The sequence below is a fragment of the Macaca thibetana genome, chromosome 4 (genome assembly GCF_024542745.1).
Source record: "Macaca thibetana thibetana isolate TM-01 chromosome 4, ASM2454274v1, whole genome shotgun sequence".
In the NCBI taxonomy this organism is placed as follows: domain Eukaryota; kingdom Metazoa; phylum Chordata; class Mammalia; order Primates; family Cercopithecidae; genus Macaca; species Macaca thibetana.
The window spans coordinates 52,803,129-52,830,375 of record NC_065581.1 but is presented as its reverse complement, the minus strand read 5'-3'; the positions used below and the strand labels follow the sequence as shown (position 1 = coordinate 52,830,375).

The 27,247-nt window shown below is 40.2% G+C and overlaps 1 protein-coding gene across 1 annotated transcript in view; it reads left to right on the top strand.

The window, feature by feature from the left end:
• The first annotated feature begins 2,276 nt into the window (after nt 1–2,276).
• PKHD1 (PKHD1 ciliary IPT domain containing fibrocystin/polyductin) overlaps nt 2,277–27,247 on the top strand; it is a 463,584-nt gene continuing 438,613 nt past the window's right edge. The window contains 13 exon segments of the mRNA XM_050789247.1: nt 2,277–4,744; nt 6,359–6,436; nt 7,072–7,222; nt 9,588–9,696; nt 13,254–13,311; nt 16,021–16,099; nt 17,380–17,454; nt 18,511–18,575; nt 19,086–19,125; nt 20,008–20,078; nt 23,491–23,592; nt 24,493–24,588; nt 26,852–26,993. Of these exon segments, the coding sequence (XP_050645204.1) occupies nt 4,693–4,744; nt 6,359–6,436; nt 7,072–7,222; nt 9,588–9,696; nt 13,254–13,311; nt 16,021–16,099; nt 17,380–17,454; nt 18,511–18,575; nt 19,086–19,125; nt 20,008–20,078; nt 23,491–23,592; nt 24,493–24,588; nt 26,852–26,993 (1,118 nt within the window). The 5' untranslated portion in view covers nt 2,277–4,692.

Sequence of the window (27,247 nt, the reverse complement as noted above, 5' to 3'; positions counted from 1 at the left end):
TTGTCTCATTGTCCTTTATTTCTTTTACAGTAGAGCTTGATTGCCCACCAGGAAATTCCTAGAACACAGAGCACAAAAACCTCTTTTACTACCCCGACAATTCTAGGTCTATGTTGTGTTAATCATTTTATTTCCCACCATACTACCGCCAATCTCCATTCATCTAATTAGTAATCGATTAATTTCCATTCAACAACGATTAGTTCAACTTGTTCTGCAACAAATTATAATTACCCATAAGATTAAAGGATGAACCTGATCCCTTATACTGACATCCCTATTTCTCTTCATTGCTTCAACCAATCTCCTTGGGCTTCTGCCCTATTCATTTACACCAACTACTCAATTATCAATAAGTTTAGGTATAGCAATCCCCTTCTCTAGGCAAGAAATGACTCATTGTCCTTTATTTCTCTTACAGTAGAGCTTGATTGTCCACCATGAAATTCCTAGAACACAGAGCACAGAAACCAAAGTCCTGGGTGTTATTAGGATTCTTCTAGTCCACAGTAGAGAGGTGGTTATCTCCTCACAAGAAAATTGGGGCAATTTTAGGATGAGGCCTTGATAGCTAGGCTGCCAAAAATACTTATAAATATTTATTATAGGCTGTTTAGCCAAGGATAGATGTGGGGCTAATTTATGAAAACCTCTTGCTGAAATAGCAAGAAATAAAACGTAAGTCTTAGGAAACTTATCAGGAGATTCTACAATATAGTAAAATAATCTGATTATATTCCTGTTTCCTCTGCCAGATGGTAAGCAGTTTGAAGGCAGAAACTGTGTCATATTCTTTAAAAATATAACTTTGAATTATCTAAGTGATTCATGAATATCATTTTTATAAAAATAAAAGGTACTAATAATGTTGAAATCTCCTTTGACTATCACCCCCAAACTAGTTTGCCCCCTCCTTCCCATTACCCACATGCCAGGCACACAAAGGTGGTTCACATGATGCTTGTTGACCTGCATGGGAGAGATCCAGAGTGGAAACTGAGAGAGGTTCAGCAGGCAGCAGGTGGTAGGGTGGGGGTGACTGACTCCTACCTGCCCCAATCGGGCCAAGCACCCTCTCTCTACACCACTGCCTGCAGGGCTACAAAAATTTTTTGGCTTGTCACGGATTGCCAAACACGGATTTGGCTTGTCACGGATTGTGATATACAGCAGAGTTGATGTAAACTTCCACACTTTCTAGAGGATAGTTTTACTACTCTCATCAGAGTTGTGGTCGTATTTCCATGGGTTTAATCTGGTTTTGCTGGAGATGCTTCTCCAGGTCTACTGCTGGTCCTTGAAGGTGGAGACTCAGGGCTATCAAATTTTACCAAAATGACTTCTCCTTCAAAGGAAAGGGTGAGGATAGAAGATGAGGACATCTTCTGGTCAGGTATCGCCAGACATAGACGAACATGATCAGGAATCGGGGGATGTGAATCAGAATGGGCAGTGGGACAGGAACAGAGAAGTCAGACATGTACCAAGTAAGAAGGTGGTGTTGACCTTCCTAAGCCCACCGGTTCAACCAATGACTGAGGCCCATGGTCTGGGTACAACTGGAAAGTGATGAGTACAAGTCAAGGACTTCCTCTTGGTTGAAAAAGCAAGGTCAAGAGGGAGGATGAAGAGTAGAAAAATGAAGAGAATCAATCAACCCTTTCTCAGCAAGACTTTGACCAAGTCACTTCCCTTCTGTACTTCTTTAGACCCATACCCCTCCAGTGGGTATATGAATAACAGCCCATAACATGATATTTATGAGTCACTCTTCAGGATGAAGAGTGAGAGACTGTTCATGAATGGGGATCAGCCCTCTAGTGGTCCTTTCTCTTGGGCCCTCTGTTCAATCACTGATTTGCTGGCAATTTCTTTCAGTGTTGAATGCCTGTTTGTCTCACTGGGTGGAATTTACTTAAAATTCTTATCTGGGGTACATGCAGTAAGTGGAGAAAAATGTAAGACATTTTTTTCTTTGGTCATTACTAACGAGCCCTGAGGAAAAAGCCTGAGTGGCTTGTGTTAATCATTAAACTTGCCCATGGTCAGGTCTGAACTTTTACTCTGGTACATATTTGGCTGGGACACAAACGAGTTAGGTGAGTTATAGTCTAACGTGAGCAAGTTACCTGCGTGGTTGCTTCAGGCTGAGCTCTAACCAGATAACACGGCCGTCGGTTCTTGACAGAGAGAAATAAGATCACTTAGAAAGAAAGGATCATTTCTCCCTTGAGTCACAAGGAGACAGAAACAGAAAAAAAAAAGGTACTGTTTGATCCAGAAAAGTCTCTGCTCTCTGTTTTCTAGGTGTTGTATCTCTTGTTAACGTTCTGGTGAACAAAAGGAAGAAATGGGAGATCTATAGCAGTGCCTTGCAGCTTTGTCCCTCGATGTCCCAAAGGAGCAGCTGAGAGGGAAGGGAAGAAGAAGGGAAGAGGGAGTGAGAGCAGAGAGAGGAGGGAGAGAGGAGGAGAACAAAAACGTGACTAAATAAATGCACACAGCTCTCCTCTGTGGTTGAAAAATTTTAGTTATGAGAAATAAAGAGAGTTTGAGTTTATTTTTAGGAAGAACTAGTAGATAGACTAATAAAAAATTACATTTATAATTGACATGAAAAAGATGCTGTTTTGAATGTAGGGTTTTAAGAAAACCAATGTGAGAATGTTCATTTCTATTGTTCTAAGCTTGGGAGTAGGCGTTAAGAAGAAATGTTAAAGTCATGTAGCCAGATTGAAAATAGACTCTCCCGCGCTGAGTATATTTTGTCTGTGTAACAAGCAAGTCAGATCTTGTGCTTTTGGACTAAGTAGCAAATACACTTGGGTACTTTTCCCTATGCAGTAGATGTATTCTGAAAATGGAATATTTATAAGTTGAATTCTATTTCAAATAGATGTAAAAGTTTGGGAATTTTGCAACGAAAAGGAACATTTGCTGAATCCACTTGAAAATACTAGAATTCCTTTCTTAAATCCAAGTAGCCTCCACACTTACCTTATCTGGTAATGACGGGGGTTGAGCGGGGGCAGGTACACAGACTATCTGTTTGTTTTCCCAACTCTTAGTACAGTGCTTAGCATGTAGTGGGCATAAAATAAATGTTTGCAGTGTTGTATTAAATAGATGTGATTATAGATTTTGAGCTGTCTCAATCAGAACATGCCTGTAAGGTAAGTTTATTGCAAGTTTTTTGCAGATTTTTTTTTGGGGGGGAGTGTTTTGTGGCTTTTATGTTTTCAGAAATGATGTAACTACCTCTGCTAATCTCAGTATTTTCTTAAAAATATAAATTAAATGGCCAGGTGTGGTGGCTCATGCCTGTAATCCCAGCACTTTGGGAGGCTGAGGCAGGGAGATCACTTGAGGCCAAGAGTTCAAGACCAACCTGGCTATCATGGTGGAAACTCATCTCTACAAAAAATACAAAAATTAGCCGGGCGTGGTGGCACACACCTCTAATCCCAGCTACTTGGGAGGCTGAGGCATAAGAATCTCTTGAATCTGGGAGGTGGAGGTTACAGTGAACTGACATCATGCCACTCCAGCCTGAATGACAGAATGAGACCCTGCCCCCCCCACACCCCCCCCACACAAAGTGTGTGTGTGTATATATATTAAATATATTTATATTAGTATATGTAATAAACATAAACATAATTAAATATATATGTAAAACGTGTATTTAGTAGTACATGTGGTTGTTTAATTCTGTAATTTTCAAACTTTCAGAAAATTTCAGAGGCGCTATTTTTAAGAGGATTTTGTCTATGCCCTCTGCCATGGGGTGCTGGAGAGCAGCTCAGCACCCTCCCTAGAGCAGGCGTCAGGGTGCAAAGGCGTAACTTTTCCGCCAGGCTTCCAAGGACTCTGCCATCCCACAGGAGAGTGCAAGCTGTTCATCTCAGATTAGGTAAACCCAGATTTAGGGTATTTAAATATGTATTCATCCACTCCAATGTACTAAGCCCTGTGTGGGACCTTCACACTTTCACACTAGGAAGGCTGTGGAAATAGCCGAGGAAAGAATCAGCGGAGGAGGGGCTCCTGAGCAGCCCCACGAAGGTGCGCCAGGATCTCCTGAGGCCACGGAGAGAGTTGAGGGAATCCAGGAAGGGACCAGCAGGGGCCAAGGCAGAGGCTGATGTGTGGAAGGCTTGTCTGAGTGACGGTGAGAACAGCGTGGCTGCAGTGCAGGGTTCAAACTGGAGAGCAGCACGAGGGAAAGCTGGAACGGCAGCACAGGGCAAAGCAAAACAGACTCCACCCCACCACGAACTAGAATTGTAATTTCTAGAATTCTTTTTAAAGCATGCTTCTATTCAATAATGAGTTAATGAAAAAGGTTATTATTATTTATCTAGCTTAAAATGAGTTGATGGGACACGCATACAATAAGCTGGTGGCACATGGAGGGCAGAGTGGGGATGATTTTATGCAAGGTTCTTAGACGATCCTTTTCTCCTGAACTTGGAAAGATGGTGGGTCCATTTGAAGACACTAAGGCCATGTTTACCTCATCTCCTTAATTTTCCAGGTTTCAGTATAGCAAAATAATAGTATGTAAACAAAATGGTAATTTTTTTACGTCTTTTATTTTTTAGAAGGCACAAAAGCTATGCTGCTCCAATCAAAACTGAAAATGTTTTTAATGTCTGAGCAATCTTAAGAGTATTGATTTAAGTGGACAGGATGACTGCGTGGCTGATCTCTCTGATGGGTGTTGAAGCACTACTTTTGGCAGGTCAGTAGAATGTGTTTTGAAGGAGTTATAGATAACACAATAGGTTACCTTGAGAACTAATATTGAAACTTGAAGTATTATTTTGGTTGTATACCATAAATATATGCATTTTTAACTTGCCAATCAAAAAATTGAATTAAAAATATTGTTTTTAGAGGAGGTGTTAAAGTATTTGCTTTTGGGTTTAAATTATCTGTTGGATAATTGGTTTTTTGGGTTGTTGTTTAACAGTTGAGGTTACATACTGAAATGTTATGACTGTATACTTCAGTTTTTAATGGCCAGTGATGATGCAGAGCTTTTAACAATAACTTATAATCTTTCTTTTGTAATTCCTTTTGGGCTACGTGATGTAATTCTTTTTAGATTTTACTGCCCGACCTTCCCAAAGAGAATAACTTGTCGTAATAATTAGACTGCTTGTGTGATCTCAAATCATCTGTTCAATTTTCTCTGTGAATGGGGGTTATCCTCTGTATTTTTTATGGCATTTGTTTTTGGGCTTCTTTAGATAGAGGTATCTAATCATCTTTGGAGGAAGGTCTAGTCTGGCTGGGGCTGCCATAAATGGCTGTGCTAATGTGCCATGGTTCCCCACCACCCTCAGATGTGAAGTGCGTCATGAGAATAACTGTATATGGAAGTCCTGGGCTAGACACAGTTTCTGATAAAGAAACTATAAATAGTTCTGTCAGTAACACTTTCCTTGTTTATTACCTCACTGAGCAGCTGAGTGAGTTTTGCTGGCTTCCTTAACTTGGCCTTTCCTTCATCAAGCCATGTCCAGGAACATCTTCAAAGATGGAGGGATTGATTAAGGCCCATGCTTAGCTGGTGATCTATATGGGAGAATCCAATCTAGCCTAGCATATAAATTCCTTACTGCTTTTTTTTTTTTTTTTAAACAAAAGGAAATTCCAGCAATGATCCATGCTTCATCCCCTCTCTCAGCAGGCACGGCAAAAATCTAGGGAATTTTGTATTCATTTGGGAAGACATTCTCATCATGAGGGGAAACTAGAGGACAGTATATTAAGCAGGAGAATTGAAATAGGAACAGCTTCTATTAGGTTGGTGCAAAAGTAATTGCAGTTTTGCCATTAAAAAGAATGCAAAACAGCAATTACTTCTGCACAAACCTAATGGAAGTCTTTTTTTTTCTCTCCGGGACTGGAGATAATTGGTGATCTTTATAGGGAAATATGGCCACCTGATTAAAGAGTGGAAAAGAGAGCACAGAGAGATAGTATGGGTTTCATTAGGACCCAAATATGTCCCTGAGGCTCTTTCCAAAGGAAGTAGAAATTCAGAATTGTCCTGATGAATGCAGGGTTTTTGAATGTCTAAGATGAGAAGAATTGGTTAAAATTTTCCTTAAAATGGGGCTTCCGATGATGTGTTTCCCACACCAGCAGCACCTGGTTAGAAATGTAAGTTCTTGGGCCTGACCCAGACCTACTGAGCCAGAAACTCTGGGGATATGGCGCAGCAACCTGTGCTTAATCAAACCTTTCTAGTGATTCTAATGCAGGTTAAATTTTGCTTTAAAATATTGGGGAAGGTAGTGGTTGAATCTGACCTTCAAAACCAATGTTTTTTTCCACTTACTTACAGTACCTCACCTGAGTTTACATATTGAACCTGAAGAAGGTAGCCTTGCAGGGGGAACGTGGATTACAGTCATTTTTGATGGTAGGTTGGGGTTTTACCAAGTGCATGTTTCTTACGTATTGACCCACAATCCTAAAGAATGTGAGTCTTTGGTTTTCTTCGTTGTCTAAGGACACGTGTAAAAGTGGGCCTGAAGGGAGATGAACAGACGAACCAATTTCTGTCTTTCTAGATACTGGCTTGCTAATGTCACGGAAGCAAAGCACAGTGTGCCATGACACATCTGTGTCCACTTTCCCATTCCAGGCTGTGGGATGGGACTCTGGGATTTCTGCATGAGATGATGTGGAAGTGTGTAGCATAGTGCTCAGCAATGCATCTCCCAGAACCTTGGCTATCTTCCTTAAAGACAGTCCTCTACTTGGGAGCTTCTACATCATTCCTTTGAATATCCATCCCCAGCAGAGTAAAGAGTAAATCTGAGGGCTGAAAAATTCTTTTCTGGATTTAGGTGAACCTGAAGAGAGAAAACTCTTTCATAAAATCATAAATGAGAAAACTCCTTTATACAGAAGCTATGAGGAAATTAGGAGTATTAATTTAATCCTTGGGTAAATTTAATGTCTTACATTGCCCCCAGGATCTTAGCACAGTTTCACACTATCCTGTGTCGATGACAATTCTATTCAGCCTGAGATTTCTTTCCCTTGCGTTAGGTTTGGAGTCGGGTGTTCTTTACCCCAACAATGGCTCTCAATTGGAGATACACCTGGTGAACACGAACATGGTGGCGCCTGCACTGCCGAGTATCCCCTGTGACGTCTTTCCTGTTTTCTTGGATTTGCCTGTGGTGACGTGCCGGACCAGGTATACCTGTCTGGGAATAGGAAGACCAGACAGGATGAGGGATTTTTGCTTATCTCAGTATCTTTTGGTGACATATTAGAGCAACTGTTGCTGTGATTCAATTGCCAGCTGTAGTTGTTTAAAAAAGTTTCATGTGAATATACTTTCTAAAAGGTCCCTAGCTGGGATCTAGAGCTTAAGGGAGGATGACAGTATGGGGAAGAACTTTGAGATATTCATAAGGAGGGGCTGGATTGTGTTTCCATTTTTTTTTTTCTTTTTGCAGAGTTCTATGGCTATTAAGATTTTAATAAATGGTGCCATTTTGCCTTTGCAAATACTCATCTTTTGGAATAGACATAATTACAATGATTGCACATAAACCCCAAACTGGTTAGAAAGGAAATTTGCTTTAGGCTCTATTTGCTGAGTTTGACATTACCTCTATTTAGAAAATATTTTTATAGGACTCCAGGGGATCTATTTTCCTACTCAACTTCTTGTTGCCCTGTGAAGTTTAGACTAGTTCGTGTTCATTTTTATTTACTCATGTCTTAGGCATGAGTAAATAAAGTGCATAAAAGGGGATGATTGGTTAAGAGAAAAAAACCACGTTCTTTTCTTTTCTTTTCTGTTCTTTCTTTGAGGAAGTCACCCCTCTTCCATGTTTGGCTATCAAAATCACCAATCACACCACATATGCCACCTCTTCCCTGAACACTCAACTAAGTTATCTTTCTCTTTTTTGAAAGGAGAAGGAAAAACTTGTAGTAATTCATCCACAGGGTGTATGTGTGTGGACCCACACTTTTTGTGCAATTCATCACCCCGAAGGGATTTTTTTTTTTTTTTGTAATTTACACAAAGGTACAGCATGTGTAGCCTTAGTGACCCTGTGCCTCAGCTCTGAGTTTCTCATAACACTTATATGTCAGTTACCCACTTGTCAGATTCATCCTCACAGAATTAAGTTCTTTGAGGGCCGGGAGTGTGTTTAATCTCACCATTGTAGTCCTCATGATGCATTGCGCAATACCTTAGAAGGTGTTCAATAAATGTCTGTTGAGTTTAACTTTTTTATAGCACTACTATTGGTTTTAAAACTGGGTTATATATTTCCCTTAGGTTTTATGGTGCATTTGGGCATAGACATTCTGCAAAGACTTGCCATGAAATAAGTCAAAGCTCTGGAGATTTACATGTCCTATCTCCTTTATCCCAACATACTAATGATTTTTGGATGCACCATTGATTTTATGTCATCTTTTTAAAGAAAAGAAATATGACCTTATTAAATATACTAATTAATTGGAAGACAAATATCAGATTCAATTAAGTGTGAAAAATGTACAGTTTATCATCAACAAAATACTGTCTTACTCATCATTATCATAAAAACACATAATTGTTTTCTCTAAAACAGCCATTGCAGCGTCAAAAGCAGCACTTCACGATCAAAATATAATGTGAACACAAATGTAATTTAAAATTTTCTATTGAGCCACTTGAAAAAGTCAAAAGAAACATGTGAAATTAATTTAATAATGTATTTTATTTAAGTCAACATATCTAAAATATTTCAATATGTAATATATACAAATTAATAATGAGATACTTTATATCTTTTTGCATACCAAGTCTTCAAAATTTAGTATGGATGTTATAATCATGGCATATCTTAATTGGGACTACCCACATTTCAAGTGCTTGATAAGCACATAAGACTAGGGGCTAACACAATGGACTATTCAGATCTAAATATTTAAGGTCATACTAAAGATTTTGTTGGAAAGGTTTGGAGAGGAGACACGTCTTAAATATAGCTTCTTTCTTATTCATCATATTCTTCCTCTTACAAAAATCAACATGGATGTCAGCATCAGGTGGCAATGAAGCCACTGCAAAATTTATGTAGAGGAGAGAAGATCCAGGACTCTCTGTTTTGATGGCTACATGAAGTGCTTATGGGCTGCTTGGACAATTATCAGAAAGAGCCTAGATTCAAGCCCCACTTTGCCCTTAACCTTTGAAGCTCCTACACATAAGTCTCTTAGTTTTTCTAACATTTTTTAAACCATGAAAATGGGGAATTATCAAAGTCTCTTCTAATTCTTAAAGTCCGATGAACCTATGATTCTGAGAAACATGAAATATTAAAAACAATTCAGGGAGTTTCAACACAAAAAATCATAACTTTTTTTGCTGAAGGACTCAGTTCTTAAAGTCTAATAATTATGAGTGGATCTAAGGTGAAAGGTGGCTGGTAAGAATCCTTGGTTAGCTCTGTTTTACAAGTGCATGGAGGAAATTTGAAGTGGCAAGTGGGCTGCTAGCTTTGGGAATTCATGGCTTTTGAGTCATAAGGATTTCCACTTTCTGTCCTCAGATCTCTGCTGTCTGAAGCACACGAGGGTCTGTACTCCCTGGAAGCATACTTCGGGGGACAGTTGGTAAGCAGCCCAAGTCCAGGACCACGAGACAGCTGTACCTTCAAGGTGGGTTCTAAGGTTGGAGGAAGGTATGTTTACATAGTCTGAGGGTGTGCTTGTGTTATTGAAAGGCAAATTGTAAATGAGCCACAGTGTCTGCTTGACCGTGTTAAAAGAAAATGGTGGATAGTAATGAGAGAGTTTCTTAGATCATACTAATGAAAGATGAATTTTGAACGCTTTTATGTCAGCCTTTAGCTAAATGCTTTATATACATTATCTAATTCAATGCTCACAATTTTATGGGGTAGCTATTCACTGTCCTGTTTTTACAAATGAACAATCTGAGGCTCAGGGAGATTAAATAATTTGCCCATGTCATCAGGTAGTAACTGGCAGAACCAAGACTTGAACCTGCATCTGACTCTAAATTCTCATCTAAACGGAAGCCCATAGAGGGGCCACCAAGATTACCTTTGTGGATCAGTGTTTCATTTTACAGCTCGGATCATGCTGAGTCTCAGCATGGTGAAGACACTCAAGGACCCACATTTCTTGGTGAGGAGACCCAATTTCTACCTCTCTCCCTGCTTCCTGGTATATTTCTGTTAAGTCTTTCCAACACTGAACCAAAAGGGCATTTGCTGTTTAAATTCTCCTTCTTGCTGGGGGAGATCAAAAAGGAAATAGAGAGAGAGAGAGAGTTTAGGAAGCCATGCCTGTCTTATTTTACAGCCTTGATACCTATACTGGGAGTTCATTTATATTTGGTTCACTCTATTGTCCATTTCAGATTAGTTTTAAACGATCTCCGAAAAGGTAAGTCCTAGATGGTTTATGAAAGGCAGAGATTTGGCAGTACTTCTGTCAATGTGGTTGCACTTCACCTGGGGTACCTCTGTTTAAAGCTGTTTCAAAACATACAATGCAGTCACTAATGAATGCTCCTTCAGAATAAGGCTTCACCTTGTAAATTCGTCTCTCCTACGATCCGTGTTCCATATAGGCTATTTGTTTTTGAAATTTGGAATTTGCTGTTGCTTCACGTTTAATAACTTGTTTCTTAATCCAAGAGAATCTTGTTTTCTGGAATTTTGCTTTTGCACGTATGCAGCAGAAAGAAAAAACATTATATCATTCTTTCTTACTAAGAGCCGCACCACCACCTCTATCCTGTCTCAGGGAACATAACAGAAGAGAGAAGTCCAAGCATGCTTCTTAATCACCATGATCCTTTTCACCCCAGATGGTAGTTTTCCTGCTTATTAAAAGATTGGTTAGGAGCGAGAGGGGGAAATAAAAGAAACACTTCCTAAAATTGCACATGAAAGAAAACAAGTCCGTCAGTGGTTCAACTATCTTGGCAAGTTGATGAAAAATCACCAGGGGATGCAGTTAATGAGAAGCATTCCAAGCTAAATAAAACACGGCGTGTCTCTTTGTTTTGGGACTGGGACTGGGGAACCATGAGTATTAAAAATTAATCCCATCTTGCCAGTCCACTGCAAAGGGCCTGCTGTGGGCGCTGACAAGTTTGAATAACTCACAGAAGGTTGATCACACAGCTGGTGGCTGCAGCTTTCTCATCCTAATCTGCTGTATTTCCTCTCCTCTCTCCTGCTTCTACTGACCACACTGGGGCCCGAGGATCAGCATGCGGGAAGCTTGATTTGGAAGCTCATTAATTTTTCACTTTGTCATGTCTCTAGCCTGGTGGGTGACCAGGGGTCTGTTTCTCTTAGAAATGTACCATGTTACGTTGTGTCAGCTCAGAGAGAATCACAAGTGAAGCCCTGTTTGAGGTTTAACCCCAAGGCTGCCTCACCACAATCTCAGGTGCTGGGAGGGAGTAATAAAGGGGTTGCTCTGTTTCCCATGGAAGTCTGGTAGAAGGATTACAGACTGAGTGCTGGTTCTTAGATTTCAGGTTGAAATAGAGAGGTATGCTTCCTTATTTGGTTTGGACTCAGTTGTTCCAGCTGCCTCAGCTTCTAAACATCTGTGAGATAGGTCAATAACCACTACTGTACTTCACTAGGCTCCTATGATATAGTCCAGTTGAAATAATGTTGGTATGAAGGCCTAGGGGCAGTGGTTGGCTGGGAGGCTGGGGTGGGGACTGAATGTTTGGCAGGTGTGTGTGTAACTGTATTAATCTTTATCTTTTGGTGTGATCAGAGCCAGTTCCCAAGCTGTGAAGTAACAACATTGTTATTCTGACCCCCTGACAGCACATATTTTCTGCGAACTATTTTCTAACCCTTTCCTTTAGAAAGTGAGGAAATTAGCCTTCACGGCAGACTATACAGCATATGGATCAATACTTAAAACCTATGCCTGGCAAGCCACCATCAGCTTTGTTGAAATGTCTGTTGATTCTCAATGTCTGATTAGGGCTGTTGATTAACAACTGAGTTATTGTTTGGTGATATTCTCTCTGGGAATCCTGAGGTTCTGAAAGAAGACCAAACAAAACAATTTGCTGCTGTAATTTGTTTTGCAAATGGGAAGCACTGTAGGTTGTATGGAATGGTGGTAGTCTAGGCATCTAGAAGGGGTTGGCGAGGGGGAGGGAGGAGGAGACTAGGTCTCTTCCTAGGTAAGTCATTGGCTCACAGGTCAAGCCTTGGTCTGGCCAGTCCATCACATTGGCCCTGGTGTGATTTCCTGATGGAGTAATGCACTAATCTTAGATTAACCCAGATGCCTACAGGTGAGATGGAGTTCCTGAGATTGTCTCATTCTCACCTCTCCTTCCAGGCAGTATATCAGTCATCCAGATTGGGCGAGTCTATCCATTCACAAAAATTCGAATGTCGTCTACATACTAGTCTATGCACAGAGACACAGCAGCGACTCAGTCGGGCATTGTCCCTGCCTTTATGGAGCTTATGGTCAGCAGAGAGTGTGCTTTGGGGACAGGGGGCATTGTAAGATGATTTGGAGTGCCACTGCCAGGCTTTCTCAGGCTCCCACTGCTCCCATTGATGCTGCTTTCCTCCTTCTTGAAGAACAATGTTGCTTCCCATTCCTTGAATCTTTTGAGTCATTTTCCTCACAGCAGGTACCTTCCACTTCTCCAGTAAGTGCCTCAGTTGTGTACCTATCCAGCTTCTCATTTTTTGTAGCTTACTGATACCTACCAAGGTGCTGGCTGTTAATGATTTAAGTTTTGATCCAATTAAATAAGTGCATTCCTTTCTAGAAAAATCAAAATCTTCAAGGCCTCAAAACATCAAATTACAACAATGGAATTAAAAGACTGATGTTCTGCATGAAGACCTGTCTACCTTTCTTTCTAGTAACATGTGTTCTTGGGTATGGAAGGTGGGCAGGTGGAAATAGGCTTGTCAAGGTTTGGACAATATGGTACAGAATAGAGGGCTATGTGACCTTAATCAAATTACCTCTACCTCATCTATAGGAGAAATATGATAATATCCATCATTCCTGTTTCATAGAAATATTACAAGGATAAAAAGAACTAGAAAGATGTGAGGGTGACACAAGGAAATGTAACCATTTATTACCTTCAAGTAATGCTGTCTGAGGAATGGCTTGTGCCTCCTGTGTTTGTGAATATTTTAATGACATGCTCACTTGTGGTACTATTTTCTAAACAGTTTTCCAAGGCGCAGACACCCATCGTTCACCAAGTTTATCCGCCAAGTGGAGTTCCAGGTAAGAAATCTTCTATTAAAATAGGAATAATTGTGAATCTCTTTGCCAAAGCTTGTTGCAAACCTAGGTGAGTGGTTTTTATGAGTGGGAAAATTTAGCTGCTTCTTTGATGCTGTTTTGAAAATAAGACTCAACCTCTGGTTCATTTTTAACGTGCTTTGGTTTTACTTCTGGGCACTTTTGCTCTGTTACTTCACTGATAACAAAAGGAATGCAAACATGAAAAGAAAAAGAGGACAGCAAAATCAAACGAGTTGATGTTGGAGACTGGAGGAAAGAGGAGTCATCCTTGCTTTTAACTTTGTAATCATTCACATAATAATAAACCTTTATTAAACTGTGTGCCAGGATCCAGTCTAAGCTCTTCAGATGTCTCACTAGATCCTCGCAAAAACCTGATAATAGAAGGGCTATTTTTATTCCCATTTTGCAGATGAAGAAATGAGGTAGCAAAAGGTTAAGGAATTTGCCAAAAGTCATACAGATAATAAATACCACAGTTGAGATTTGAACCAGACAGCCAGAATCCAGAGTGGCCCATATATTCACCATTTTGTCGTTAACTTTAGTCTTCATCTGGGGGTTTTGTTTATAAAGTTAGAGAGCACACAGATATATAAAAGCCAGGAGGATAGAAAAGAAGATTATATAAAGCTGGGGGATTTACATAAAAGAAGGGATTGCAACTGAGAAGTGGATTCAGGGATTGCTAAATCTGCCTTAAAACTAAGTAGTAAACACAACTAGGATTATATACAATTTGCTGTCTGATTCCTGCCAAATTCCTACCTTTATTTAAGGTTTTCCACTTGTTAGGGTTTCCAAAATGGTATGAGTGTGCTAAAAAGTTGCTGAATTTTTATTATAGTTGTATCTAAATGCATAGATGGATCTTGTTGTTTTGATTGGCTCAACTGCTCAAGCATGTCAGAATGAAGATCTAAGTTATTGAGAAGCGTTTTATATGTTCTATGTTTGTGTGTATAGACACAGATTATGTATGAGTGAATTTAAATTATATTTCAGAGAATGTGAATTTGGCATGCTCTTACTCATGCGGGATTTTCACAGATCTGTTCCTTTCCATTTGTCTGAATAATCAGGACCTGATATTTTATGAAAGAGGGATGTGGTCTGTGAAAATCACATGCAGTCATTTGGGTCCCTGCTGCTCTGGTGTTAGAAACTCCTGTTTAGATAGCAGAAGTCTTGTTAGGGTGAGGGATGAGGAAGCAGCCGACCGTTAGAGGTGTGAAATGGAATGTCAGCTGGCACCCAGATCTGCCAAGCCCATTTCTCCCACCAAGCTGGAGTTCTGCTCCGTGTCTCTTCCACCTTCTGGGGAAAGGATTGGTGGCTGGCTGGGTTGGAGTGGTCCCCCTGGGCAGGATTCATACGGCTGCATCTTTATAATCACTTTCCAGATGAATACTCTCATTTCATTTGGGAAGCCTGCCCAGTGTAGCAGCCAGGGAGATGGGGGAGGTGGTAGGGACAAGAGGGGTGATGCTTTCTGAGCAGTTGGGTTTGTATACGTGGTTAGCAGTTTTCCAGTATGACATGGAATCCCCCAGCACCGTGTTCTGGTGTGGCCATTTGTCAGCCTCTGTTGGCTATCTTTGTTTAGAAACAAAACAAAAACCCACAGAAATTCCTAATTTCTACAACCTTTTGTTAGTTTTAAAATTGTGCCTGTCAAAGCTAGAAGTCATACTCACCGAGGCTAGGGTATTGATCATTTGGCCCTATTGAAATTAGAATTATTCTGCCAGAATTTTTTTTAGCAGTAACAGGAAACTTGAGACTCCAGGTTTCTGCCAACTCTGTGACCTTTGCCTGTTATTAGGTCATTCTACCCATGCACCTACAAAATGGTGGCCGTAATACCTTCCGGAAGGTTTCTATTATTTTAGTGAGAGTCATTCACTAAAGATGCAGATGAAAGTCAGTTCTTATTAATAACACACAAGTGCAATATGAAGGGAACATCTTTTTGGTTGCATTCTTTGGTGGCCTTCAATGTCTATAAAGAGGCTCAGTTTTCTGGATTTCATGACCTCATTAGTCCCTCAGTACCCTTTTCTCTTCTATTCTTTGACTTGAGGTTTATCTCCCTAACCCACATTCTGTCACCTGTAAACATTGCCTGTGATGGTTTAAGTAGACACGGTTAAATATTCTAATTATTTGGAAGGCATATACTTGGGATCCCTGAAGACCCATCAGATTGTGTGATATAAGCCTCTTCATATGAAAAGCCTGTTCATTTTAGCAAGTGCCCAGAGGAAAGCCTCATGAAGCCTGGAGCACCCAAGGCACATGTTCTTAAATCTCAGTTGGATGGATGGTCTCCACAGAGCCAAGAGAATGGAACAGGGCAGTGTGTGGTGACGAGCCCCTTCTTTCTGAAACGTTCACACTTTGAGACTGTGAAGAAGACCCATTATTCCTTCTGTGCTCCATGCATAGATGATTAAGTCTGTGATGGAAACAATAGCTTATTTTAGCTTTTATATTTTATAATATTTATCACTAAATCATACCCTTGACCTTACTGTTGTACAATTTATTAAAAGTATTAATTTTCTGGGTCATGACCTGTTTTGCCATATTGAGTATATGTAACCAAAAAGAAACATGGTTTTTTAAATTATACATTGAGTTTGAGCTGAGTCCATTAAATTAAAAAAAAATTCCTTCTTCAAACAGGAAAACTAATACATGTATATGGCTGGATTATGACCGGAAGATTGGAAACTTTTGATTTTGATGCTGAATACATTGATAGGTAAGCGTGTGTTTGTTTTTGTGTTTAACTAGTTACATACATGCTGCACGGCTTCCTGGGACCAGCTTCCCTGATGGCAATAAATTGTAAGCAGTTGGCACAGAATTGCTATTTTCCTCTTTGCAGTTTATGGTCCCTCATGAGCTGGGCTTCAGCAAACTTTGCTAATGTAATTGCAACTGGTCGATTAAGTTGGTCCATTTATTTACTGACAACTAGTCACTCTGGGCTCAGTGTGAAATGAACTGTAATTGCATCTGTGGATTTTCTTTTTGAATTCTCACCCTTCCTTCCTTTGTTTCTGAGGCTGAAATAGATTCTTTATAAAATGATGTGTAAACCCAAAAGCCCATTATAACTTTCTTATTTGGTTGTTATCCATTTGTGCTTTAAAAATTGTATTAGTGGGATCAGAGGAAAACGTGGACACAGGTACTAAAAGCCATAGAGCTTTTAATGTTTTCTGGGAATGATTAGGATGTCAACATGACTTTCTTCACTGGAGATGTGGTGGAAAGTGTTACTATTAAATCATCCACACTAGAGAGAGAGGAGAACAAGACAAAAAGTGTTGAAATTGTAGAGGCTGTAAGAAGCTCTAAGCAACTGTAATCATTCAACAAATGAAGCAACTGTACTGAGGATTTATAAGGTAGACGGAAAATAATCTTACTATATGCTCAGCTGCGTAGATTCTATACATGGTGTCTAATTTTTCCTTCACTTGGGATGGGTTGGGGGCATCCTCTTCTGTTCTATTCCATTTGTCTGATTTTGCCCTAGTTGAAGAGAACATGATCTGATTACTCTCAGGATTTACATTTCTGGCATTAAGCAATGGTCAACCTACCTTACTAGAAAACTACTCTTGTTGTAGGGGGTAGAAACTCCTACTACATCCTTGGGAATGTGCCACATTTGCTAGTTGGTCCCATCCCAGCCATCATCTGGGATATAGTCTTTGAAAGGGGGAATAAAGGCATAAATGCAATATTATCTCTGTGTGGAACCAATGTAGCCAGTGTGGAGATTATGAAGGTTTTTGGGAAGGGAGAACTATTTTCTGTTTAGTGTGAAAGCATGAGCCATGAGTGCACCCCTACTCTGCTGAGAATTTGACTTGACATCCGCCTTCAGCCACCTGCAATAGTGCAGAAAAATCCAGAGGAGAATGTTCATAGCCATGTTTCCTCTGAGTTTTTTGAGGAATGTTTATTGGGAGCATTGCACAATTATCCCTTGTCTTTTGTTTTCCTTTTTTTCTTTTTTTCAAAATCCAGCCCAGTGATCTTGGAAGCTCAAGGAGACAAATGGGTTACTCCTTGCTCTCTTGTAAATAGGCAGACGGGAAGCTGGTGAGTGTCTTATTTATCTTGCCAATGCATATGCTTGTAAGTTCTTCCACATGGATACAACACACACACACTCTCTTTCTCTCCCCACTCACCACATATCTGTTTTTTTTAAAATATAAATCACACATAGCTATTTACTGCCTTATCTTTAGACTACTGAAAAAGACACAGGGATTGATTCAAAGTGCATATTGAAGTGGATGCCAAAACCTTCCTTGAAAACACGTAGCTAATACTTGTTAGGGGCTTACTATAGGCCAAGCTCTGCTTGAATGCTTTACATTGAAGTCACCCAATAATCTTGGGAGTGTGTATGATTACTAGTCTCACATTACAGATGAGGAATTTGAGAAACAGAGAAGTTAAGTAACTTGCACAAGGTCTCACAGAGAGCAAGTGGCAGACCTGAGATTTGAACCTTGTCTAACTAATCAGCTCCCAGAGTTCATGATCTTAACCACTATACTTCAGTGACTAGCCAAAGGTAGAAATAACTTAAAAATTTAGGAATAAGTTTCTACACTCTCCAGTTTAAAGACCCAACGTTTTACTGTATTTTTACTTCACTCTGGACAGGGTGGGTTGCCCTTCCTTTGAGGCCATTACAAGAATGACACCCTATGGTTTCACTTTTTCGGGCTGGTGTATAGTAGAGCCAAATTCTACACTTGTGTGTAGTCTTCCTTGTGTCTGCATTTTGTTTGGTCAGAATTGTCCTTTATGGGGTTCATACTTGATAACAGATTTTTTTTAAAATAAAGGTTTTGTTATACTTGTCATATGACACATTTGAAAAGAAAGGACCAAGTGCTTAGAGTAATACTAGTTAGTACTAGGGCAAATGCTTAGGGTATTACTAACTAGTATTACCCTATATATACACTAGTTAGTAATACCCTAAGCATTTGCCCTAATGAACTCATTATACCTTCAGTACCTACCATTTTCTCTGGCAAATTTGTTTTTCCTTTTGCTTTCTACTTTCCTGGTTAAAGAGTCAGATCTTCTGGTGGTGAGTTGTCTGGTCATTCTTACCTCCATTTGTCTTTTCCTTAGTTATCCTATCCAGGAGGACCATGGTCTTGGGACTCTGCAGTGCCATGTGGAAGGCGATTACATCGGTCTGTTAGAGAAGTAACATAATTTTAAAGTCTTATCCATTTCTTTTTCTGTATCCAGACAAAAACAATTGCAAGATTGGTTCACATGAGGATAATAATAATAACAATAATTACTATTTGTTAAGAATTCCCTGGAAAACACTACTATATGAAACAGCTCATATAGAAACTAATTTAATGCCACCAACCTGTGAAGTTGGTGGAATTTTTTGGCTTTGCAGGTGAGAAAAATTGAAGTTAGTTACCAGTAGATCAATATTTAAATGATGCTCCATCTAGCCTGGGCTCTTCCCTGCTATGCAATACTACATTTGCCCTTTTATTGCTAGAAGGCCACATTGCTAATGATGCTAAGCTTATGAGGTGTTGTTTTGGTGGTGGGGGGTAAATAAATTACAGGTTTGGTTGGTAATTTGATGATGTTGGAGTCTTTGGGCTTATGAAAGCAATGGCCTGGCCCAGAAGATTCATGCAGATTCCTGAGTTAATGTGTGTTTCTTTGTGTTACAGGCTCCCAGAATGTTAGCTTCTCAGTATTTAATAAAGGAAAGTAAGTAACTGGGTATAGAAATAGGCAAATTTGTCTTCATTTTATATTATCTATCTCTCTCATCTTGCTTACTTTATCTTTTTACGATGGAAAATTTTAAACATATACAAACAGAATAGTATAATGAGACCTCATGTACCTCCTTGACTTTTTTTACTTCGGTGAAAAAAATTGTGTCCTCGTCACTAATCTGTAGGCAATGTGTGTTTCGATATGGTGGTGGTGCAGAATTTTGGAAATTAAATCTTAAGTAATTTCCAAGTACTGTAGGTTGAAAACTGTCACAAGTATCTTATAAGGAACATAGTTTCATGAAATACATTGTACCATCCAGGATGTGCCTTCTTCAAAAGGGAAGGGGTCCACATTTCATCACACTTTGAAGTGACAAATCCGGATTCTGGATTTCTGAATCCTTACCTTACATTCTGTCCCTATATAATTTGACAAGTGTTTCTGTTAAAAGTGCAGGGTCTAGTTGATAATAATTGCATTGTAATGGCAGTGGCAATTATATATAGCTCTACAGCCCAAAGTATGGAGATTTTCTCTCGTTCTCATTTTGGAAGAAATAAAATTAATGTCTATTGAGTATTGATTATAGGCCAACTAAGGGCTAGGCCCTTTCACACTCATCATTTCATTGAACATTTGTGGCACTCTATGAAGCAGGCATTATTCCCATATGATAATTTTATATATCAGAAAACAATAGTATTGTCCCAGTAGTATTGTTCTCTAGTCATCCAAGGGAGCTGCTATTTCAACTGTTCTAAAGATCGATAGAAGGAAGATCCCAATCTTCCTTTCAGGCAGCTGACTAAAAAAAATGCAATCCCAGATGCTATTTTCATTCAAAACAGAACTTTGTCTTTTTCGAAGGTCAATGGTCCGCAAGAAGGCATGGCTGATCAGTGCTAAACAGGACCTTTTCCTATACCAGACACACTCAGGTACTATTCCCCTTTATGAAGTACCCCTTCCCTTGTGCGTCACTCAACGTTGGCCCCTCCTTCCCTATCTTTTGGCCATTTCTTGATGACCATTAACACCCAAAGCTATCCCTACAATCATAGACAGCCTTGTGGTTTTGGTTGAGATTAAATTGCTTGTATCCATGTCAGGTTTAGTTAATATATTAAAAGAGTCTTGATAATATACTTCTATACAAAGTCTATGGATATAAACTGAATAAAAGAAAGGAGAGTTTTGCTTTATTCTATGTTCTGAAAGTAAAAGAAAAAAGGTGGCACTTAAAAACTCTTAAAGCACATCTTTCCAGTTACTTCAACATCCATCTCTGAACATTCATTCAACAATTTATGACTAATATTGACATTAAGCTGTTCTGTTACCATCTGATGAGTAAACCGTCATACTAAAAAAAAAAGAATGTGAAAATTGGAAGCTTGCATGGAATTGTGAACTCAATTTGGTAGTAGAAAGCTGGCTACTAAAGAATACTTAGATTCTAGAATGGAATACAGTCACACAGCCACTGAAGAACTGTGTGAGGTAGGTTCAGACTCCGGAAGCAATCAAAATCTACCTTTGTCAAAAGTGCAAGATAATTCGCAGGCCATGGAGCAAATGTCATTTGCCCTCTAGATAGCCTAGTCCTGCAACAGCTGAATTTTCACCCTGATTTTTCCTTTCTTTAAACAGTATAACTCGTCTGTTTGGGGTAAGTTTGAAGAAGCGCCCAAGGTGATAGTGATAGTGATAGCTGCTACAGGAAGAATGTCAGACCTTGTTAAGTGCTTTACATAAAATCTCAATATTTATTTCACTGAACTATGAGATGGTTTAACATTAGCCCCATTTTACAGATGAGGAAACAGACTCAGATAAACAAGCATCTTTTCCAAAGCCAAAGGTTTTAGTGCTAGAACGTTTAGTTCCAATTCCAAATCTTATGTCCATAGCCAATATATGGTGGGAAGTACACTCTTCTTGCCACTCCACTCCAAGGTTTTTGTGAGCCTGCCCATCACTATCAAACCCTGGAATGATTGATAGGCTGACAGGTATCCCTGACGACACAGTGCTTTTACATTTCCAGGGCCAATGTCTTCTTGGGATCAGGACTCACAGGCCAGAACTTCTTCACAGCAGAGGAGGCTGTAGGAAAAGAGGGTGTGGACAGCCATGAAGAGCCCTGGGCTGAGCTCCTCGGGGGCTGACATTCAATCACTAGTTGAGCGTGGTTAAGCCTTTTAAGCTTTCTGAGCCTCAATTAAGCATCTCTAAAATGGACAAAGTGGTGCTTATCCTTCTTATGCCAAAAGTCGTCTAAAGAGGTAGAGGAGCAAGAATCTTGGAATTCATCCAAGATTTCTCTTTCTTCCTCCTATCCATATCCATTCAATCACAATTTCTGCCAGTTTTTATCTCTTATTTATGATGTATCTGTACAGCAACTGTCTGTTTCTGGACCCCATCACCTCTTGTGTTACATGCTGCAGTGGTTTCTAGAGGCCCCGACTTGCCCTCTGCCCCTTCAAGCCCCTCCCCCACATTCTCTACATCAAGCATATGTCTGATGCATGGTTCCCTCCTACTCACCATCCTCTGATGGCTTACTCTCCCCTACCAGAAATGGGCCAAACTTCTGACGTCCTCCTTGTCTGTTTCTCCAGCTCTATCTCTCTCTCTGTCATACTCCAGCAACACTTGCATGCACTATGCAATTTCTTCTCTCCATGCCCAGGCTATCTTTCCTTTTTAAATGCCCTCTCCTTCTCCTCTTCGCTAGGCCACTTCTAATTCATCCTTTAAGACTCAGATTAGTGTCATCTCTAAACATTTTCTTCTATACCTCAATACTCCCATCCTACTCCTAAACTTCTCGTTCTTTCATATACTCTCTCATTTCTCCAACCCAAGGTATTAAATGATAGTTTTGCACACCTGCTTTATGATGCTGATCTTCTTGAGGACAAGAACTAGTTTGTATTCATCTTTATATCCCTAGTATACCATATAATAGGTGCTCTGTGAATGTTGAAAAAAATTGTCAAATATCTACAACTACGTTAAAAGTTTAAGAACTTCATAAATTGTTTTGTCTTTGATCTGTGTAATTTTGAATGCATGACAAAAGAATGTGTTAATCTCCACATAAAGCTAATACAAAATTCCAGTGCTAGTGTAAAAAAAAAGAAATTTTAAAATAGTAGGTTAAAAGCAGGGGGTTATTATGATTAGTGGTGAATTTTGGTATCTGACTATAAGGGATCAATCTTTGCCTCCATATGTCTCCTCTGCTTTGTCACATGGGAAAAAGCATTATAAAATAACCTCCTAAAATGTCTATTTTTCAGTGGTAACCATTCATCACTAGCCTTTGTACCTTCAGTTTACACAAATGTAACTCCTCTTTTCTCTGGAGGGAATGAATCTTAGAAATGTCAAAGCTTGATAATGGAGAGGAAAGAATGAGATAAAGCTAAATTCTGGGGACTATGTGTCATATTACTGCAGGCAATTTCTTTTCTTTTCTTTTTTATTTTATTTTTTCTTGAGACAGGGTCTCGCTCTGTCACTCAGGCTAGAGAGCAGTGGCGCCATCTCAGCTCAGTGCAACCTCCGTCTCCTGGGTTCAAGCAGTTCTCCTGTCTCAGCCTCCCAAGTAGCTGGGATTACAGGTGCACACCACGATACCCGGCTAATTTTTGTATTTTTAGTAGAGACGGGGTTTCACCATATCGGTCAGGTTGGTCTCGAACTCCTGACCTCAGGTGATCCACCTGCCACCCGCTTCAGCCTCCCAAACTTGTGGGATTACAGGCCTGAGCCACCACGCCTGGCCACCGTAGGCAGTTTTAAACAATCAGGAGCAGCATGAAAGAACTGGGTATGAGGTGTGAGGTGCATGTGGGGAAGGAGCATTCAGTGTGGGGAAGAATGGGAGGGTCCTAAAGACAGTGAAATTCATTCTCCTGCTTAGAGCGAATTACAGATTCATGTGGGTGAACTGAAGCCTTTCCCAGTGTACCCAAAGTTGATTCCTCCTTGTGTTGTAACTTATTGTTCCCTGACTTGTCAATATTGTCCTTGAGGTCAGGAGACAGATTTTCTGAGTAAACATCATGGTACCTAGGGGCTTTTGCTGATACCATGAACGACTCCACATTTCCCCTTCCTTTCAAATATTGATCCTGGATAATATATACTTCTGGTCTTTTTCTTATTATGTGCATTTTTAAACAGTTACTACTAGAAAAAAATTCAACTGTTGCTGAACTTAGAAAGTTAAAATAAGAAATAAATTATTAATGTACCCTATTATTATATGATTATCTGGGTCATATTCTGATCTATATTTGGAAGCTTACTTTTTTTTTTTTTTTTAAACTCTTGCAGAAATATTATCTGTGTTTCCAGAAACTGGGAGCCTTGGGGGAAGAACGGACATCACAATTACAGGAGACTTCTTTGACAATTCTGCCCAAGTTACCATTGCAGGTAACTATGCTGAAATGGCTGAAAATAGTTCATAGTTTTAGATGCCCTAGGAGCTTATATGTCTGTATGGCATGAGGGATGCAGGAGGAAGCAAGCTTTGCCCCTTCTGACTTATCATGTTTGATAAGTCATGTGTTTGGTTGAGAACAGGTAGGATTTCGGTCCTGCAGTACATGGGTCACAGGAACAGAATGTCCTGCAGACACACTCACAATGCACAGGCAATTCCCTCAGGTACCCCATCTTGTGAGTGAAGAGAAAGAAAGAAATACAGCTGCTTCTTAACAAAGGTTTACTCCTACTAAAAACAGCCTCTCTCTTCACTCTCCCTTGTTAACTATCTTGATATAGACAAGCAGGAGTGGGTGGGCATTTGCTATACAGATTATTCTGGAAATCACCCGCGCCCCAGACTTGGCAAACCCTTTTGTGGACCTTTCTAGAGCCTTGTGCTCTGCCAGGTCCTGTAGTAGGTGGGATGCTTCTGTAGTCGGTGGCACCAAGGGTGTCCTCACACTGTCATGTCACACTTATCTCCCATGCTCAGCCAAGTGGTTCGGTACATCCTCAATGAAGAGCACTTCATTGCATGGCTTTCCTTCTGAATACTTCAAGCTGCCCTATCCTCTGCTGCTCTGCAATCTCTCTTTTCTCCTTCAATTGGGGTGACAACTTTTGCTATTCCATCTACACCCAGCCCTTCGCCTTAGAATAGGAGCCTGTCTACTTCAGTCTGGTCTTGCCATCACATCTCCCCACTGCCTCTCTCTCTCTCTCTGTATGTGTGTGTGTGTGTATATATATACAATTATATATACACACACATATACATGTATATGTGTATGTATACCTATACACACATATACACACACATACATAAATTTCTTTAATTCCCTTTAGGCATTCCATGTGATATTAGACATGTGTCTCCCAGGAAGATTGAGTGCACCACTCGGGCTCCAGGTAAAGATACGAGGCTCACCACCCCTCAGCCAGGTAAGGAAGCCACCAGGGCTGTTCAATAAACTCTGTATATCTTTAATCATGAGGGGCTGATGAGTAGAAATAAAAGGGTTTGAATTCTGTCTCATCTACTTGACTGGCTAACTCAGTGAGCCCTGGGTCGACGATACCATTGTCAAGGCTCACCTTTCAGGAAGGCTCTTAGTTTTATTCAGCTGCTTAGTGACACTGCACTTCTAGCCCCAGCCGGCTGTATGACCAGTGCCGTCCAGAAGAGACCATGGTCTAGAAAGCATAACTGCCCTCAAGATATTGTTATAGCTACTGGAGGAAACCCCCAAACTGCCCGCCTTCATTCAATGGGTCAGTTGCATGTCCACTGGCTGAGAAGACAGGAGCATTAGCGTGTGCTCGGCTATGCTCAAAACAACAGCATTAGACAAGGCCGGAGAGTGGGGCACAATGGGATGTATTTAAATATGAATTCTTCTCCCCTGTGGGTATCTGTCTGCTGCTTTGAGAAACAGGGATGTATTGTGATGTTGCCACCAGGTTATGCCTGAACTGGGCAGAAATGGAGGAGACAAGGCAGCTTCCAGCTGTCCTTCTGTATTTAAAGTGTCCACCCCACAGCAGCAAATTAAGAGCACAACACTGGAACACTTTTCTGCTGAGCATTAGAACTGAAGACTCAAGTGTAGTGAGGGATGAAGGGCAGTTGGTGTGTTACCCAGCTCAGAACCACAGGCTGACTTAGTGGTTAAACTACAGGCAGCGAGAGTCAACTCTAGAGGCATAGCACCTACAAGGAAAGTTGCCCAGCAGGGGAAAAAAACCTTTCTAAAGAAAGGGCATTCAGGTATGAAAATGCATGCAAAGTTTTGGCTTGAGAATTCTCCAGCTCCCAGGTCTGCAGTTTTTACTCAGGGAAAGCTCCCATCCAAGGAAACAAAACTACTGAAACAAGTAATCGAGATAATGTGTGTTTCCTGTCAGGAAATAGAGTCTGCTCCCTTTTTGGGTATTTCCTGCTTTAGCTACTTGGGTAGTGGTAGGATAATTTCCTGAATGCAGCTGGTTTTGACAGTTAGTGATGTCCTTTATGAAGGGCTTTTGAAGTTTCTTCCACAGAAGCTGGGCAAATTACTACGGAAACCAATTGTTCTCAACCAGGGGCAATGTTGCCCCTCAGGGCACACGTAGCAATGTGTGGAAACCTGTTTGGCTGTTAGACCGGAGGTGGTGGTGGTGATACCGACATCTAGTGGGCAGAGGCCAGGAAGGCTGCTAGACATTCTGCAATGCATAGGACACGCCCTCACAACAGTTACCCAGCCTAAAATATCAATAGTGCTGAGGTTGAGAAATCCTGGTTTAAAGTAATATTTTCAAAATACACTCTTACTTTTCTGTTTATTCCTTATCCACCTCTCCCTTTTAGGAGTTATTGAGGAACAACAGTATTAGTTTAAAATAATAATTACCATAATTACCTTTATTGAGCACTTATCGTATTCCAGGCTCTTTGAGTATATATTTTCCCTTAGTCCTAGTGTATTCTTGCTATTTTATTATTGGTCCTATTTTGATGCATGAGAAAAAATGAAGATGCAAGGACATCAAGGAATTTGCTCAAAGCAACACTTCTAGCTGTGATTCCAGAGTTTTACCCTTAGCCCAAGTTAGTATTCAATATTGATTGTACCTGTGCCTTTGGCCTCGGAGTTTGCTTAATACAAAATATAAATTAATATGATATCATTTAAAATATCACATAATAGCAGCATGACACATATTTGGCTCTGTGTGCAGGTCTACAAATTGAGGCCATGACACTTGAGAAACTTAAGGATTGCCAATGTTATGGGAAAAAAAGGACTTTAGAGAATTGAATTTCCCTGCTGAACTGGGCCTTAAAAGATGCTGAAGCCCACTTCCGGCTTTGGGAAGCACAAAGGCAAGCCACGTCACAAGCACACAATCATATTGTCCTCCTTTTATTCAGCCTCAGCTTCTGTTTGCTCATTCACATTTTCTCCAGGACTTGGTTCTCTTCTCTAGGCACTCTTGCTAAAAAGGCTAACTCCTACACCAGGGAATGTTTACTGCTTTCCGAAACATTTGTATTTCATATTAACTACAGAACCTTTCATATAACTACTCTGTCTGACTCTAGGTTGACTCACCTTTACAGGTAGCATCTGGGTCATCTTTCACCTTGTAATTTGAAATAAAGTAGTTCCCCAATTTGGGAAGGTGTGCCCTGTGATGTTTATGATGTCTACATGTCTTACAGGCAATCGAGGGCTTCTTTTTGAAGTTGGAGATGCTGTTGAGGGATTGGAACTGACTGAAGCCACCCCAGGGTACAGGTGGCAGATTGTCCCTAATGCCAGTTCTCCATTTGGGTTTTGGTCAAAGCAAGGACAACCTTTCAGGTATGTTGTAGGAAAAGTGGGAGTCCTCATCAAAAGCATCTTTACTAACATAGGTGAGGCTAGGAGACAGATAAGGAAGACATCGAGATTTCCAGGAATTTATAACACCAGCCAATTCAACTACAACAGAGTTTGACCGTATTCTCAATCAGCGTTGGTCATGCTAGTGCGGGGACAAATTTTGACCAATATGTAAAATTTGTATTTTCCACAACTTAGTTTACAATCTATTTTGGAGATGATTATCAACTAGA